Source organism: Anas acuta, chromosome 2 (assembly GCF_963932015.1).
Source record: "Anas acuta chromosome 2, bAnaAcu1.1, whole genome shotgun sequence".
Taxonomy (NCBI): Eukaryota; Metazoa; Chordata; class Aves; order Anseriformes; family Anatidae; genus Anas; species Anas acuta.
The window spans coordinates 155,927,054-155,941,314 of record NC_088980.1 but is presented as its reverse complement, the minus strand read 5'-3'; the positions used below and the strand labels follow the sequence as shown (position 1 = coordinate 155,941,314).

At 44.3% G+C, this 14,261-nt stretch overlaps 1 protein-coding gene across 13 annotated transcripts in view; it reads right to left on the bottom strand.

The window, feature by feature from the left end:
• The window catches only part of ADGRB1 (adhesion G protein-coupled receptor B1), a 255,238-nt gene that overhangs the window by 143,294 nt on the left and 97,683 nt on the right, over positions 1 to 14,261 (bottom strand). For 11 of the 13 annotated variants that reach the window (XM_068672759.1, XM_068672757.1, XM_068672760.1 and 8 more), the window contains exon 3: positions 1,444 to 1,602. The exons of the other annotated variants lie outside the window; for them this stretch is intronic. In XM_068672759.1, coding sequence (XP_068528860.1) covers positions 1,444 to 1,602 — 159 coding nt within the window. The remainder of the gene's footprint in view (positions 1 to 1,443; positions 1,603 to 14,261) is intronic. 13 annotated transcript variants of the gene reach the window in all.

Below are 14,261 nucleotides of genomic sequence, written 5' to 3'. Positions count from 1 at the left end.
AGGTCCCTGGCCATGGATGGAAGTACTCCCACCATCACCACCCCAAGCCCCAGCCTCATTAAAGCTCCAAAGACACCAGCAAGAGCGTGGGGGATATCAGTTAAATTCCCCTAGTGTGGGCGAATCTCCAAGGGAAATTAGCAACTGTGAGTCAAGGAGATAAAGTTCAATATACTGGAAGGTTTCATTAAAAAAAAAAAAAAAAAGCCTAATTGCAACAAGATTTAAATTTATAGAAGTGGTAAAAAATGCATGAAATCATTTTAGCCCTTATTAGAGGAATATATTTATATCCCTCTATTTGAACTTCCCCTTTTTTAAGAGATGCTTCCCTGCCTTTGAAGGCAACTGAACTTTCCCCAGTTATTTGCCTAGCTGGAGGAGTTATCCAAACATTCTCTACTATAAATGTGAAATACAATGCAGAAAATAATTATAATCAGACATTTGCCAGCACTTGCTGGGCTGAGATTCTTCTGCTGTTGTTCTTCCCTACTGTCTCCTCTCCTTTCAGCTAATGCAAAAGAAGCAGGGGAATGAAAGTGCCACAGGTCACCAGCTGGACCCATCAGTATTGTCCTGCTGACTGGCACTGGCAATTTGTCCCTTGCTTTCTGGAGAAGAGGACCTGGAAAGAGGCTGCAGAGCCTCTGTCTTGCTCAGGCCCTGTGTTTTGTCCAAACCTGTCTAGTGGCCAGACCTTTCTCCATGTCTTAGTGCTGTAGGCTTTCATTGTGTAAAGGAAGGGGAAAACAACATTGCACTGTCCTGGGTCTGTCCCCTCCCAGCTCTTACTGCACCCCCAGCCTGCCCGTTGGCAGGACAGAGCAAAAGGCTGAGATGTCCTTGGCTTAGTATAAGCACTGCTCTGCAACAATTAAAGCATCGGGGTGTTATCAGCACTCTTCTCATCCTAAGCCAAAACACAGCATTCCACCAGCTACTAGGAAGAAAATTAATTCTGTGCTAACTGAAACCAGGACAACTAGGAAGGGGAAGTAAGTCAAAGAGAGATGAACGAAGCAAGATTAGCACTTAGCTGCATGATTCAATTATTTGGAAGAGAAGCTCCAGAGGGCAACTATCAAAGAAATGCCTTTAGGGTGTACATATTGTACAAGTCCATTGACACCTGATGTAGGCCTGCTTATGGATACCTATTATAGATCTCTGTTCTGTGGGGCAGAGGTCTGGATCTGCAGACACGTGTGTTGCAAGACGTGTGTCAGCGTGTGTGCATGAGCACTCATGGCCACGAGACAATCAGGGAAGGGTAAGGCCATGCACAGCTGAAGTCTCGTGCTCTCTTGGGCCTACTGCTCCACCACAGACCTTCAGCAACTTTACTCTGCTTCTTTCATTAATTACAGCCACAGGGTTGAGGAATCCTCCTGAGAAGGGCGAGACGCTCGCGCGCGTGCAGGGGAACATGCCTCCACTTACTATTGCATGCCTTCCTATTGCACAGCCGTCCTTCCTCCAGGACTCCCTCGCAGGCAAGGCCTTCGTTGGGAAGGGGCTTGCAGGAGCGCATGCGGGTCTGCAGGCCTCCCCCGCAGTCCTTGGTGCAGTCGCCCCAAGCCGACCACGAGTTCCAACCACCTGGGCGAAATCCAGAAAAGCCCTGTCAGCTTCGGTGTCGCGAGAGGGGAGAAAAACCAGACCTATAGACCCTACAACGTAGCCCCTGCCAAGGCCCCAAAGCAGGATGTCTTTGAATGTGGTAGGAAGATGCCACAGGAGGGTGCAGAGAGTCAAGAGATGGGAGAGGAAGAGAGAAACGTTGCCTTTTCATTGACTTCTCTTCAACCATTCCCCATCTCTACACAGGTACTTCACCTTCCTGAAACCCTGCCCCATTACTAACTAGTCTTTCTGTGCTTGGTGTTGCAATGGGGTCCCTTCCTCTGGACAGACTCTCTCCCTGTTTTGTTGCCTGTTGGACCCTAACCCCAAAAGACAATTGTGACAACCACTCCAAAGTACACATCCATCATAGATGAGGTTGTCTCGTCTCCCTCTCCCACCACACAAACACTTGTTCCTGTGTGGAAAGAGCACAAGAGAGCTGGGAAGGGCTAGAGGTCCTACTTCCCACTCCCCCTTGACCCCAAAGGGATCATCCTTCCCCAGAACTGTAATTTCACCAACCACAGGTGGCAGGCAGAGAAGCATGGCTCCTTGGGACTGCTTTGGTTTGGAGAATGATATTCCCCTGCAGTTCCCTTGCAGCACCCATAGGAAGTAATCTGGGAGCTTCCCAAGAAGGCAGAGGTGATTTTTGGATCCCTTTCCCAACACCAATGCCAGCAGTAATACACAAACTTCCTCTTGTACTACCAGCCGCAGCCCTGCAGGCTGATGGAGCTCCTCATTGAAGGGATGGCCCTTCCACCTGCAAAAGGGAAATGCCAAGCCTCTGCAGTCATCTGCACCCTGTGCCTTGCCAGGTTGTTACAGAGAACCTCTGGCCCTGGTGGGATATCAGCAGCAGAACAGACTGTGAAGACTAAAACTGGTCTGCCTCACACGGGCTGAAGCCTTGCAGCAGGGCACCTGCAGGGAGCCCATCAAGGCTTAGTTTTGTGCTGTAAAAAGACAGCAGGGGATCAATCAGGCCCTTCAAGTGACAGATAAGCTGTCATATCCCTCACTGATCTGTTCACTCCTCATCACCCATATCCAGCAAGCCAGAATATGCTCTGTAAATGGTCCCTGCTCTAACAGCTGGTGACCGTTTCTGCTCCATCATTTGCCTGTTCCATGGGGAGAAGCAGAGGTGGCCCTTCATCCCAGAGGTGGATGCTCTCAGATGGCTGCTTTTCCTGCTGAGCATTCTCTCATTACCTCACTACCCTGGGAGATGCTTCAGGTTCATGCTTCAGCATGGCTTCAGGTGTGCCGTGCTCAGGCACAAGTAAAGATAAAGAACTACAAAGGCACTTTCTTTTTTTTTTTTTTTAACAGAGGAAACACTGGGAGAAAGAAAAATGTTGCTTTAAAAAATAAAAAATAAAACAACTACTTCATTATTATTATTATTATTATTATTATTATTATTATTATTATTATTATTATTATTATTATTATCACCACGAATCATTGCCTCTGGAGTTGCAAATACTTCACTTCAGGTGGCCCAGCCTTCCTGTCTTGCTATTTGTGAGGCAATGGAGATTGCAGCTGCCCTTTGAGCTGTGCATTCCACTGCTTGGAACACCTTGGGCAGGAGTCCAGCTCTGACAAAGTGGGTCCTCAACAGCTCATCTAGGTAAAAGGGGAGAATGTTGGGGGAATTACCACCCCCTTGCACAGGGATGGGCAGAGACTCATCCACTGCCACAGCATAAAGACATGGTAGGGCCAAGAATAAACTCGTTTCATGAAAAATGAGATAAATCAGCATTTTCAGCACTGTCAGCAATTCCCTCATTGCACTGCAAAACGATGTCCTCCTAGACTCTTTTATACCATTCCTAAGCCTGTCCATGGAGTGATGTGTTCCTCACAAACCATTTTATCACCGAATCCTGCACATTTCATCCTCCTGATCTTTGCTCTGTAAGATAGCTCTCCCACTTCTCCACTCATGGTGTCACAAGAGCTCCTACTGTGTCAGCACTGAGGCAAACCAGGTCCTCCAGTTGGGACTGGAGCAGGCTTTCTCATCAGTCTCAATGAATTCCCCTAAATATTGTTCTTGTACTGCAGAGAAGGGTGCACTGTCCTCATCAGAGCCTTATACTTTAATTTTTACTATGAATTGTTAAATTTTATGGTCTGATCCATTTTGTAGTGTTTAGGAACACCTTTCTACTCACTTGGGTGGACTTTGAAAGGTTTCCTTCTGCCTCTTTCAGTTTTGTTCTTCCTCTCAGAGGAAGAGATCCTGTACTAACAGAGATCCTGTACTAACACCAACTGGACAGGGCTCAAACTTTTGTTACTAAGACAGAGAGAGAACGAACAGGGTGCTGAATGCAGTGGAAAAGATACTTAATAATGAGAATAACATGGGAAAATAGGTCAGGATGGAAACACAGGCTGGTGAACCTGATGGCAAGTGGCTCAGAGATCTTAGAAGCAGTGAGGAGGATGGGATGCTATTAGCACACAGTAAATATTTGTCCTTGAAGGAGATTATCTTTCCCTTGAAAGTTACTTTCTCTGCTGATTCTTTTTCTGAACAGTGTGGGGAAACAGACTTGTGTCTCCTGTTTCCTGACAGGAGATAGATTGTGTTTCTGTTGCAAGAGAAGCCATTGGCGTAATGGCAAGTATCCTGATGCCTTGGTTGAGCTGATCAATAGGACATCTGTAACCAGACACATTTAAGAGCTAATAAACTCTTTGCTTGCCCTTTTAAGAATGTCTTTCTTTATTCTCCCACCCTTTCAGATTCATAGCTTCACAAAATCCTTTTTTTTTCTACACTTTGTTGGGATACTTTTTGAGTTAAAATACATGTGCTGCAGTGTGTTAGAAGGTTAATTTCAATTACGTTTGTAGGCACAACACAGACTACTTATCCAAACTGCACCTCTGTCTTGGGGTCCTTAGATCAACAATGGGATATTCAAATAGACTTACACATCAGGAGGTAATCTATTATGAAATAATACCCTAAAATGTATAGAAACAGGTACTGCCCAGTCTTACTGGAGGAAAGAGTGGGGGAGAGTTTAGGGTCCTGTCTTTGACTTGTTCCTTGCCTGTTTATCAGCCCCTATGGGTGATCCAGTCAATATAAGATAAAAGCCATCATGATTTCAAACCCTTAACCAGAATGAAACCACTTTATGAGGCTGAGGACAGATAGCTTCATTCCTCTCCTTCTTCCTCAGTTTCCATCCCGTTTGTGAGTACTAAAGAGAAGCTAGAGTAGAACTGCCAGTGTACTTATTAAATCAGCACAGTCATTTACAGCCAAGACAAAGGTATTCCCCACTTTATGGTGTAGTCCTTTTTTATCAGCAGGTTGTCCCATGTTCCTGACAAATGAAATACTGCTTGTTATTTATCCTGTTTATTGGCTGTCAGATAAACCTTTTGAAATCTCCTTTCTTTTCCTGGGTGTAGTCATTTGCTGTTTCAAGTGATTTGTCTTTTTTAGTGGTGTTGTAAAGAAGCAGTTAAGGGCCTATTATATGAAGTTATACCCATCCCACCTTTGAGGGGGAAAAAAATGCTGTGTCAAGAGTAAAGCATTCAGCTCTTCTGGCCACTGCATCTGGCTGGTGTAATGGTGTGGCTGCATAATGGCAAGTCAATGAGTTACCATTGCTGTGGAAAAGATGAGCTGTGACAAAACAGAAATACTCTTGGTCCACCGCAGGTGCAACAGAAGAAAAACAGGCTGGATTTTGTCACAGCAGTGACTTCATACATATCCTATAGCTCAATTCATCAGGAGTGACTTGAGCTGCAGAGAAGGGCATGGACATGCATGGACTCCCCATCTTCTAGGACAGACTCATCTCCACCTGACTTCCACACAACTTCCCTGCTCTGACCCTTCTTACATTTCAAGTGTGGGCTTGAAGGAGACCTTGCTGATGCCAAAAAGCAAGTAGGAGGTGAAATACAATGCAGAATCCCACTGAAGCTAATGGGACCTTTTGCAGATAGGCCCTTTGCCCCTGGAGTCCTGTTTCATCAGCTCTCAACAAACTGCTGCACCCCGCTGATCGATGCGGGTTGAGTTGCCATCTGTCCTTAATCCAGAAATAATGAGTCTGCCGCAACTGCTTTATGAAGGATTTTGTTTTTCAAAGGCACTGGTTCCTGTGAAGGTCATATACCCAACCCATTCCTACTTAGCAAAGTTTTTCTCAGCTGTGGCTTTGCAGGCCTGTAGGCCTTCTGGCTCCTTTATTCTCTTTAACTGGAGTAAGCTGTGGCTTACACCTCCACCTCCAGTGGCTCCCACCACAACCAGCATCTATCACCTCAATCCTTTAGCAAGGTATGGCTTTTATTTTTCATTTCTCAGAGCAGTCCTAGCCCCTCACATGAGTCTTGTTTAGCATGGGAAGCTCCTGCTCTTGGGACTGCTCTGAGTGCTGTGGAGACTGTCATTTGGGGTGGCCTTTAATCCGGTTTCTAAAGAGCTTTTTGATCCTCCTCAGTCGGTTCTTATCATGATCACATACTAAAACAAATTACTTTTCACGCTAGGCTGACCCAATGCATCCTAATTCTCCACAGTTAAATGGAGAAACTTTCAGAATGGTCAGACTTAACTTTCAAGCTCATATTTGATATTTCTTGTTCTGAATCTTAAGTGGAGATGCCAGAAGAATAGGTCTTACTACAAATTAACTGAGAGAGCTCCACTTAGAAGTCTCGTCCAAACACCCTTGATCTTTGGGAAGATTTGCATCCCAGTCTGGAGTTTATCTTTGCAGCTGACAGCTGTGATGTGTCTCAGATGCCAGTCAGTCAATCATGCCTTTAAATTTAACAGCAATTCCTTAAATTAGACACCAGTGACAACAGAAAAAAACAAAACCACCACCAACAAAACCCTAAGGAATCAACACAAAACAATCAATAGAGCACAGCAAAATGGTCTTTGCAGGCACATTGCATCCATCTCTAATTTTGTTTTTGGATTTAACCTCTCACTGACCCCAGCTGCAGACACTTCTGGTTGGCAGCTCTCTCTCAGACTCTGCAGGCCAGGACATCTTGTATTTGAAAAAACATGCTAAGACTACATAAAGCCATCACAGTTCTTTGTCCTATATCTGGAAATATTTATAGTGGACTTCATATCACAGTATCTGAGGGCTTGGGAATCATCAGCAGTTTGCAACTGAGTGAGGAGATGTTATTTCTTATCCAAACAGGGGAAATATGTTAAAAGGAGATTAAGAGAAAGATTGTTTTATAGCATCTGAAAATTTGGTGTCTTATCTCAACTTGTTATACAATGGAAAAAGAGAAGGAGATGCTCCATAGGGGTTTATAGTTGCTTTTTTTACTATGTTGAGGAAAAGAAAAAAAGTCCAGAAGGGACTGTTTTGAAGACAACCTTCTATTACACAAAGCAGTGAGCTTTCCCTGGAGAGCCATGCTTTCAGTTTGTAACTTCTGTGTGAGCCAGGAAAAAAAACTTTTTCAGGAAGATGTCCCCTTCTGATGCTCCATGTGATAAGAGCCTATGGCAACACAAGTGGGTTGCTCCAGTCGTTCATTCTCTTCCCTTTCAGAAATAAATCCCATATAACACTTTGCTCTTTTGCAGATTGTACACACTAATATCATAAACAACCCACCCAAATTCCACAGAAATCAAAATAAATCCTTCCATCTCTCCTGTACAACCTTCTTTTTTTCTTTTTTTTTCTTTTTTTTTCTTTTTTTTTCTTTTTTTCTTTTTTTCTTTTTTTCTTTTTTATTCTTTTTTTTTTTTTTTTTTTTTTTTTTTTCAGATCCCAAAGCTTTGAGGAAAAAAAAATAAAAAAGCACAACCACTTCCCCAATTATTGATCTAGTGAAATAAAAACAAAATTAAGGCTGTACCTTATTCTGCCCACCATCCACACTGTGTATCATGAGCTAGGTTATCTGGTTAACTGTTAATTTAATTAAACATAAAGGCTCAGTGGTGAACAGTGAGCCATGAGCCATGACAGGCAGAAGCACCCTGGTAACCTACTGGTTGAAAATAGGTGGCACTGACTGGACTATGAACAAAGTGTTAGCCTCCAAGGGGTAGAATCAGTCCCTGGTGCAAAACCTACTAAAGTGAGTCCTCACAAAAGACACTCTGTTCATTTTCTAAAGGGCTATAGGACTTGTTGTCCTATATGGAAAAGAGAATATGGGAACAAGAGTCTGGGAATCACACAAAACTTCCTCTGGGGTGCTCAGGATAAGGATAGGGAGAGATCAAGGCAGATTCATGTAAGAAGCACCACAAACCTCAAGATGGACTAGCGAGTGAGTAGGATAGGGAAGATCTGAGACAGGGGCATTGATCTGCACAGCCAGGATCATCTTTTCCATGCTGTGTATGTTTACCTCTAACAAACTCTATATCAACAACAGCTTTTTCCTGCATCCTGAGGGGAGGGACCCAACTTTTATCTGGAGCAAACAATCATGCTGTTTTTGCTATGTAGGTCCAACTAGTGGTTCATGACAAACTCTAACTGTGAACACTATAAAGGTCAAGAGAAATGACCGAAGGTATTTAATAGGTTCAGTATAACCATGCATCAGGGCTTCCCCCACAGAAAGGAGATGGGTGAAGGCAGGAGAATGATGACAATGCAATCTGTATGTTCAGGAGTGACTGAGACATGATGACTAGGGAACAGTTGTTTTCTCTCTTTTCCGATACAGGACTTGAGGGATGTCAAATGAAATTAGCAGGAGGCAGGTGCAAAACCAATGGAGGACATAATTCCCCAAGCAGAGTATTGCCAATCTGTGCAATGTTTTGTTGCATCATTTAAAAGGCGTCGACAAAGTACAAAAAGCAGCCAGAGAAATGTGTAAAAAAGAAACCACCAAGTGCTATGAGATGCAGAGATGGCAGATCCTGCTCAGAAGGTGTCTGGGCTGCACCTTGCTGAAGGCTGGATTGATGATGTATGCTTGTCCTGTTCCACCCTTTCCTCTTGGTTGCCACCACTAACGAGAGAATATAGGGCTGAGAAACCCCTGATTTGACCAACAAGACTGTCTCATATTTTTCCAGCTTCTTGGTCTCTTCCTACCTTAACTTTATTACTTTGATGAAGTACAGACAGCTCAGGGCAGGTCAGTATGTCCCACCACCACTGAAAACATTGCTCAGATCACTCGCTTCTGAGTACCCAAAAAGTGGTGTGATTTTCAAAGCTGCTGAGTGCCCAAAGCTGTCATCTATTTCTGTAAGATTCCCAAGTGCCCTCTGTCCCAGCAAACAAAGGTCGTGAGGCCTGGTTCAGAGAAATGTTTAGGACCAGCTCCAGTCTCCCCATGCTCTGCAAATCACTTAAGGAGGCTGGAAATGAGGCCACAGTGCTTAGCTTTCAAGGAAACCCAGCATAAAGCTGTGCTTATTACATGAATCCCTGCAAATGAAACACCAGAGATAAAGAGGGATTATTTATGTGGAAATAATGGGGGAGGTGGGCAGGGAAATGAGAAAGGAAATGTTTAGTCTGGAGCAAGAGATCAAATAAGACTGTGGAAAACTCTTCCCCCAAGGAAGCCGTAGGGGCTTCATCACTTCACTTATTTCAAAGCAGAACAGGGAAAATATCAGAGAGCAGACTTGTAAGGAAAAATCCAGCACGTACCACTGGGGAGGAATGAAATGCTTCCCCGCCCTGAACCTCTCTGATACTGCATAAATCACATCAGAGCCGAGTTCACACGCTGTTTGCTTCTCCGCGTTATTGCAGACCTCGGTTCAAAGCACAGAGGGGACATATTAGCATAGGCACATGTGTGCCTCTGTACGGTGCTAAATACATGAACATATTAAAATAAAACCGTGTATCTCAAGTTGACTGAAACCTTTCCTGATATGCATGTCATTATCTGTTTTCATTAAAGCTTGTTCAAAAAGGAAATCAGAGAAGAACACTTGTTAAATTTTCTTCCATGTGCTGCCTGCTCTGGCATGAAGTGCCTCAGTTTCCCCAAATTTGTTTTCACCCTCCTGCATGAAGCATTCTTAGAACCCCCAAAAAACCATAAATGCAGTGACATGTTATAACACCCAGAGGTCTGCAAGCCCAACGCAATTTTAGCTTGCTTCCTGAGCAGTATTTCCAGCTGAAGGATTTCTATGGTCCCCAGGACCGCAGTATCTCAATCCTCCACGAGCTCCATCATATTTCTCTTCGAAAGAGCACTGCAGAACAGGGCTGTGCTATTATTGCCTCTGCAAGCATGACCACAGGGGGGCCAAAAAGCTAAAAGATTTGCCCAAAGTGTTACAGGGTGCCTGGCGTACAGCTCAGACAGATGTTAAATTTTCTTAAGGTTAAGCATCTTAAAGGAGAACATGGAGTAAATCACTCAGGAGAACATAAGAGTCACAGGATCACAGGATCACCAACTGGATGAGGCTGGAAGGGACCTCTGAAGGTCATTTGGTCCAACCCCCTGCTCAAGCAGGGCTATCTACATCAGGGTGCCCAGGACTACATCCAGGTGACTTATGAATATTGAAAGTGAGTCAAGTGTCCCCTTCTCGGAGAGGTTTTGCCAAGGAGACATTTATCTGCAGACACTGCTGGTGGCCCGTGGCATGCCTGGCTCCTCTGACTGCTCCCAAGACAGAGCCAGCAACACGGACTCCAGCTCAATGCTCAAGCAGCTGCCTTGGCAGTATTAAACCAAATATTTAATGACGTTTGGATACACACAGCCAAACCCTCTTCACATGAAGGTGTCAGTAATAAGGGTTTTGCCTCGAAGGGGAACAGAGGCGGTTGAAAACCACATGAAAGCACTCGGTGTGTGTGTGCACTTCTGAAGAAGGCTGGTGAACAAGCAGGTTGTCAGCAGGTATTTCTCCCTTCAGTGTCCTCTCTTTCGCAGAGCTGTCGGTTACACTCATCCTGCAGTGGGAAGATGCTAATCCTGCCTTCCTTGCTGGGCAGAGCCTGACTTTACAGGCTCATCCTCTGACACGTTGTTAGTGTTTCTCCTTGCAGGAGGGAGCAGGCTTTGGGCTTGTCTCTGTGTGTAGTTTCTTCTTAATAAGTCTTCTTTTCAAGCAAGAGAAGAGGCAGAATGGGTAGGTCATGTATTGCTTGGGCAAGGTGACTGCAGAACTATAGGGGAGGCATCTGTGGGGTTATATCCAGATCTGTGTACAAAGGGTCAGGATGCAGTGTGGAGAAGAACCTGTATGCAAGCCAAAGTTGAGGGTCAATAAAAACTACATGTCCATATGGCTCAGGAAGATAGTTTGCTGTAAAGAGATATCCAAACAGTCCACAGATGGTTAAAACAGCCCTCAGGAGAGTAGCTGTCTGATCAGGATTGCTTGGAAGCAGAAATTACATTGCACCGATGATCCTCCAAGCCCCTTGTACTGGGTTGGCCACTCCCACTGGGGTCAGAAGAGGCATTACAGATTGACACCTAGGACCAGCCTAGGAGTGGTAGGATCCCATCCCTTGGCAACAGAAAGTAACATCGAGCCATGTTTGCACTGGAGGTGTCCAGGGTGAGCGATGCTGCTACTGCACCAGGCGTGGTCATGAAGATGAGGACTGAATCTCTTTTTCCCTCTTTGGCTGGCCCCTTTGCACCCAGTAGAGTAAAAGAGAACAGAAGAAGCAGTGAGATGCAGCATCTCCCACTTTACTCTTCTTCTTCTCAGGGGTTCAGGGAACTTGACTGGACCATGGTGGGAAGGGGAAGAAACTTTCCATTCCAAACACTGGCAGTGCTGGAACAGTGTTGGGAAGGCATTTCCCTTCAGGACATACTATTCCCAAAGGTGTTTAAAAAAAAAAAGTTCAGATGCCGTGTGATATTTCAAAAAGATCAGAATCAACTAAATCTCTGAAGTTTCTACTGGATTCAGCTTTGGGAAGAGTTTGCCCTGATTTTGTACATGATTAATAAATATTGACAATGCTAAAGGATGTGTACAACTCTTAGAGTCACTGCATAGTATACAGTGCCAAATCTGTCCCGTATGCAAACATGAACAGCAGAGAAACACATTTTTTTCTTCTCTACAGGTCCCTGAGGTCCATGCTAGGCTACTGAGCTGTGCTCTGAATCTCCAGACCACTTCATATCTTATTGCTGGTTATTTTCCACAAAAAAAAAAAAAAAGAAAAAAAAAAAGAAAGAAAAAAAAAAGTCTCTCTCTTCTCCCTGGGATTCCTATTACAGTAGGCCATCTGGCAGGAGGTCGAGTCTTTGGCATCACAAATCTTGAAGTTACCCATTAAGCCTTTCATTCCCCAGTCTTTGCAGGGACTCAGTGCTTCATCTGATGCTGAATGGTGAATGGTCAGTGTTTGCATTCTGCTTGCTGTTACCCTGTGCTCTTCTGACCATTAATTGCGTGCTGTGGGCTGCTCAAATTTGTAGAGTAGTCTGAACCTGTGTGTACCCGTTAATATACCCACTCTTCTCTTCCCTCTCCGTGTGCATTTATCTCTCTCTTGCTCTGTTGTACCAATCATGGCAGCGTTTAAGCGATGCCTAATGCAAGCTCTTAGGATCTTTTGACATTGATGCTAAGGCATGGTAAATACTTGAGCCATTAACACCACTGCTGGCAATCTGAAGTCGGGGCACTGTAAAACAGACTGCAGGCACAGCAATTCACTCGCAAGTCCTGCAGAGACACCGCTTTGTAATGATTAAAGCAATTCCCAGCCTGATTCATAAACGAGTGTTCTCAAAGTCATCACCTTTTCCATCAGTGGCGAGAGGGGACCACTCACACGTCTGCTGTGTCCCATCTGGTCTTGCAGACAGCAGACTCGTGAACTCATCCTGTGTTTTGTGACTTGTTCACAATAGCTTGATGCAGGGTGGCCTGAGCAGCCGTGTCACCTTGCTACAGGTGAGGTCTCTCTTTGATTTCTTCTGGTATAACTGCTGAAGGAGCAGTTAGTGCTGAAGAACTGTTGAAGCTTTTCCCTTAATGAATCTCTGAAGCATCTTCTCAGACGTCTATTTTCTAATCTGCTGAGTCTCAACTTGATATCCATAAGCTTCAGCTAATGGAGATGAAGGTGTGTCCTGCCTCAGACTATTCTTTCCTGTAAAGAAATGAAACAGCCTTGGCCTGGGAGATGTCCTGATCAAGAAAAGAAAGGCACATTATCGAGAGAGGGTAACCATATTATCAGTCAGGGTACTAATTGTACCATCACAGGTACTGAGAAGTTGCCAGGAAGGCTCAGCATTTACCTAGGCATTTGTAAATGACTTTTTTTTTTTTTTTTTTTCCCCTGTTATTCATATTTGCCATTTATATTCCAGCCATGTTAAGAGGCCTTGAGTAAGGTGAGAGCTGTCCTGGGATCAGCACTCTGCAGACAAAACAGTTCCAGACAGTCCTTGATCCTGAGAGCTTGCATTAGGCAGCATCTAAATGCTGCTGTGATTGGTACTACAGAGCGAGAGAGATGAACCTGCATGGAGAAAGCAGGGAAGACGAGTGGGGAGGAGTGGGCATATTAACAGATACACAGAGATTCAGACTACTTTACAAATTATTGGCCATACTTAAATGTCAAACATCATGTGCATTAGCTATTTTTTTTTCCTGTGCGAAAATGTAGAAAAACATCCCTGAGCTAAAAGGTTTCTTGCCTGCACAGAAATGACTGGATCCTGAACAGACCATGGATGTTATTTTCCTTCCAGCACATGTCCCAAAATTGAGTGGAAATTAATTCACACAAGAATAAGAGATGGATGCTGACAGAGGAAAATTTATCTGCATCTTTTTTTTTTCTTTCTTTTTTTTTTTTTTCCTTTTCTTACCTTTGCTGCACAGAGCAGTCAGGAATAATTAAATATTTCGAAATATTCACAAGGAATATTTAGGATGGAGAGCCAACATACCAGGTGACTCATTTTACTCCAAGACTCTATGAACCTGAAAACATGTTTAAATCCCATATGGCAAGCCACATGAATACAATCCCTCATGTTCTCTCATCTTCACTCCTCTCCCCGGCACTTGTATCTGAAGCTCTCATAAACCTGATCCCCACAGCACAGAAGGACTCTGGTGAGCATCTCCAAGTGAGAGCTACAGCCCCTGCAGCCCCTAACCCAATACCTGCTTGACTCCAGCCTCTCAGCATGGTTTACACTCATAATTTCTCTCTCTGTGGCTGTCCACGACTCCCTTCTGATAAATGCACTCCAAAAACTCCCCTGGAAATATTGACTTCTTGTCCAACAATTCTCATTTAGCACAAGGCAAATGAGAGCTAATAGTTATACTACTAATTACAAAGGACTGCTGTCTGAGGAGTTGGATTGTATTTTATTTTTCTTTGTGGTCATTCGGGATGATCCGTGATGGCCAAACACAGAATTCCAGGTGAGGGACAGGTCTGCATTGTGTGACTTCCAAGTGTCTCGGGTTGGATACATCTTTTTTGAGCACATCAGTATGAGTCAAGAGCAACATCTACTGGCCGAGCTGTTTAGTGAGATCAAGTGTAGATCCGGCACAGCCCGTGGATTTACAGACCACAGCACAGCTATGAGATATTTTTAGCCAGTACCCAAACACCAGGGTCAGCACCAAACACCTCAGC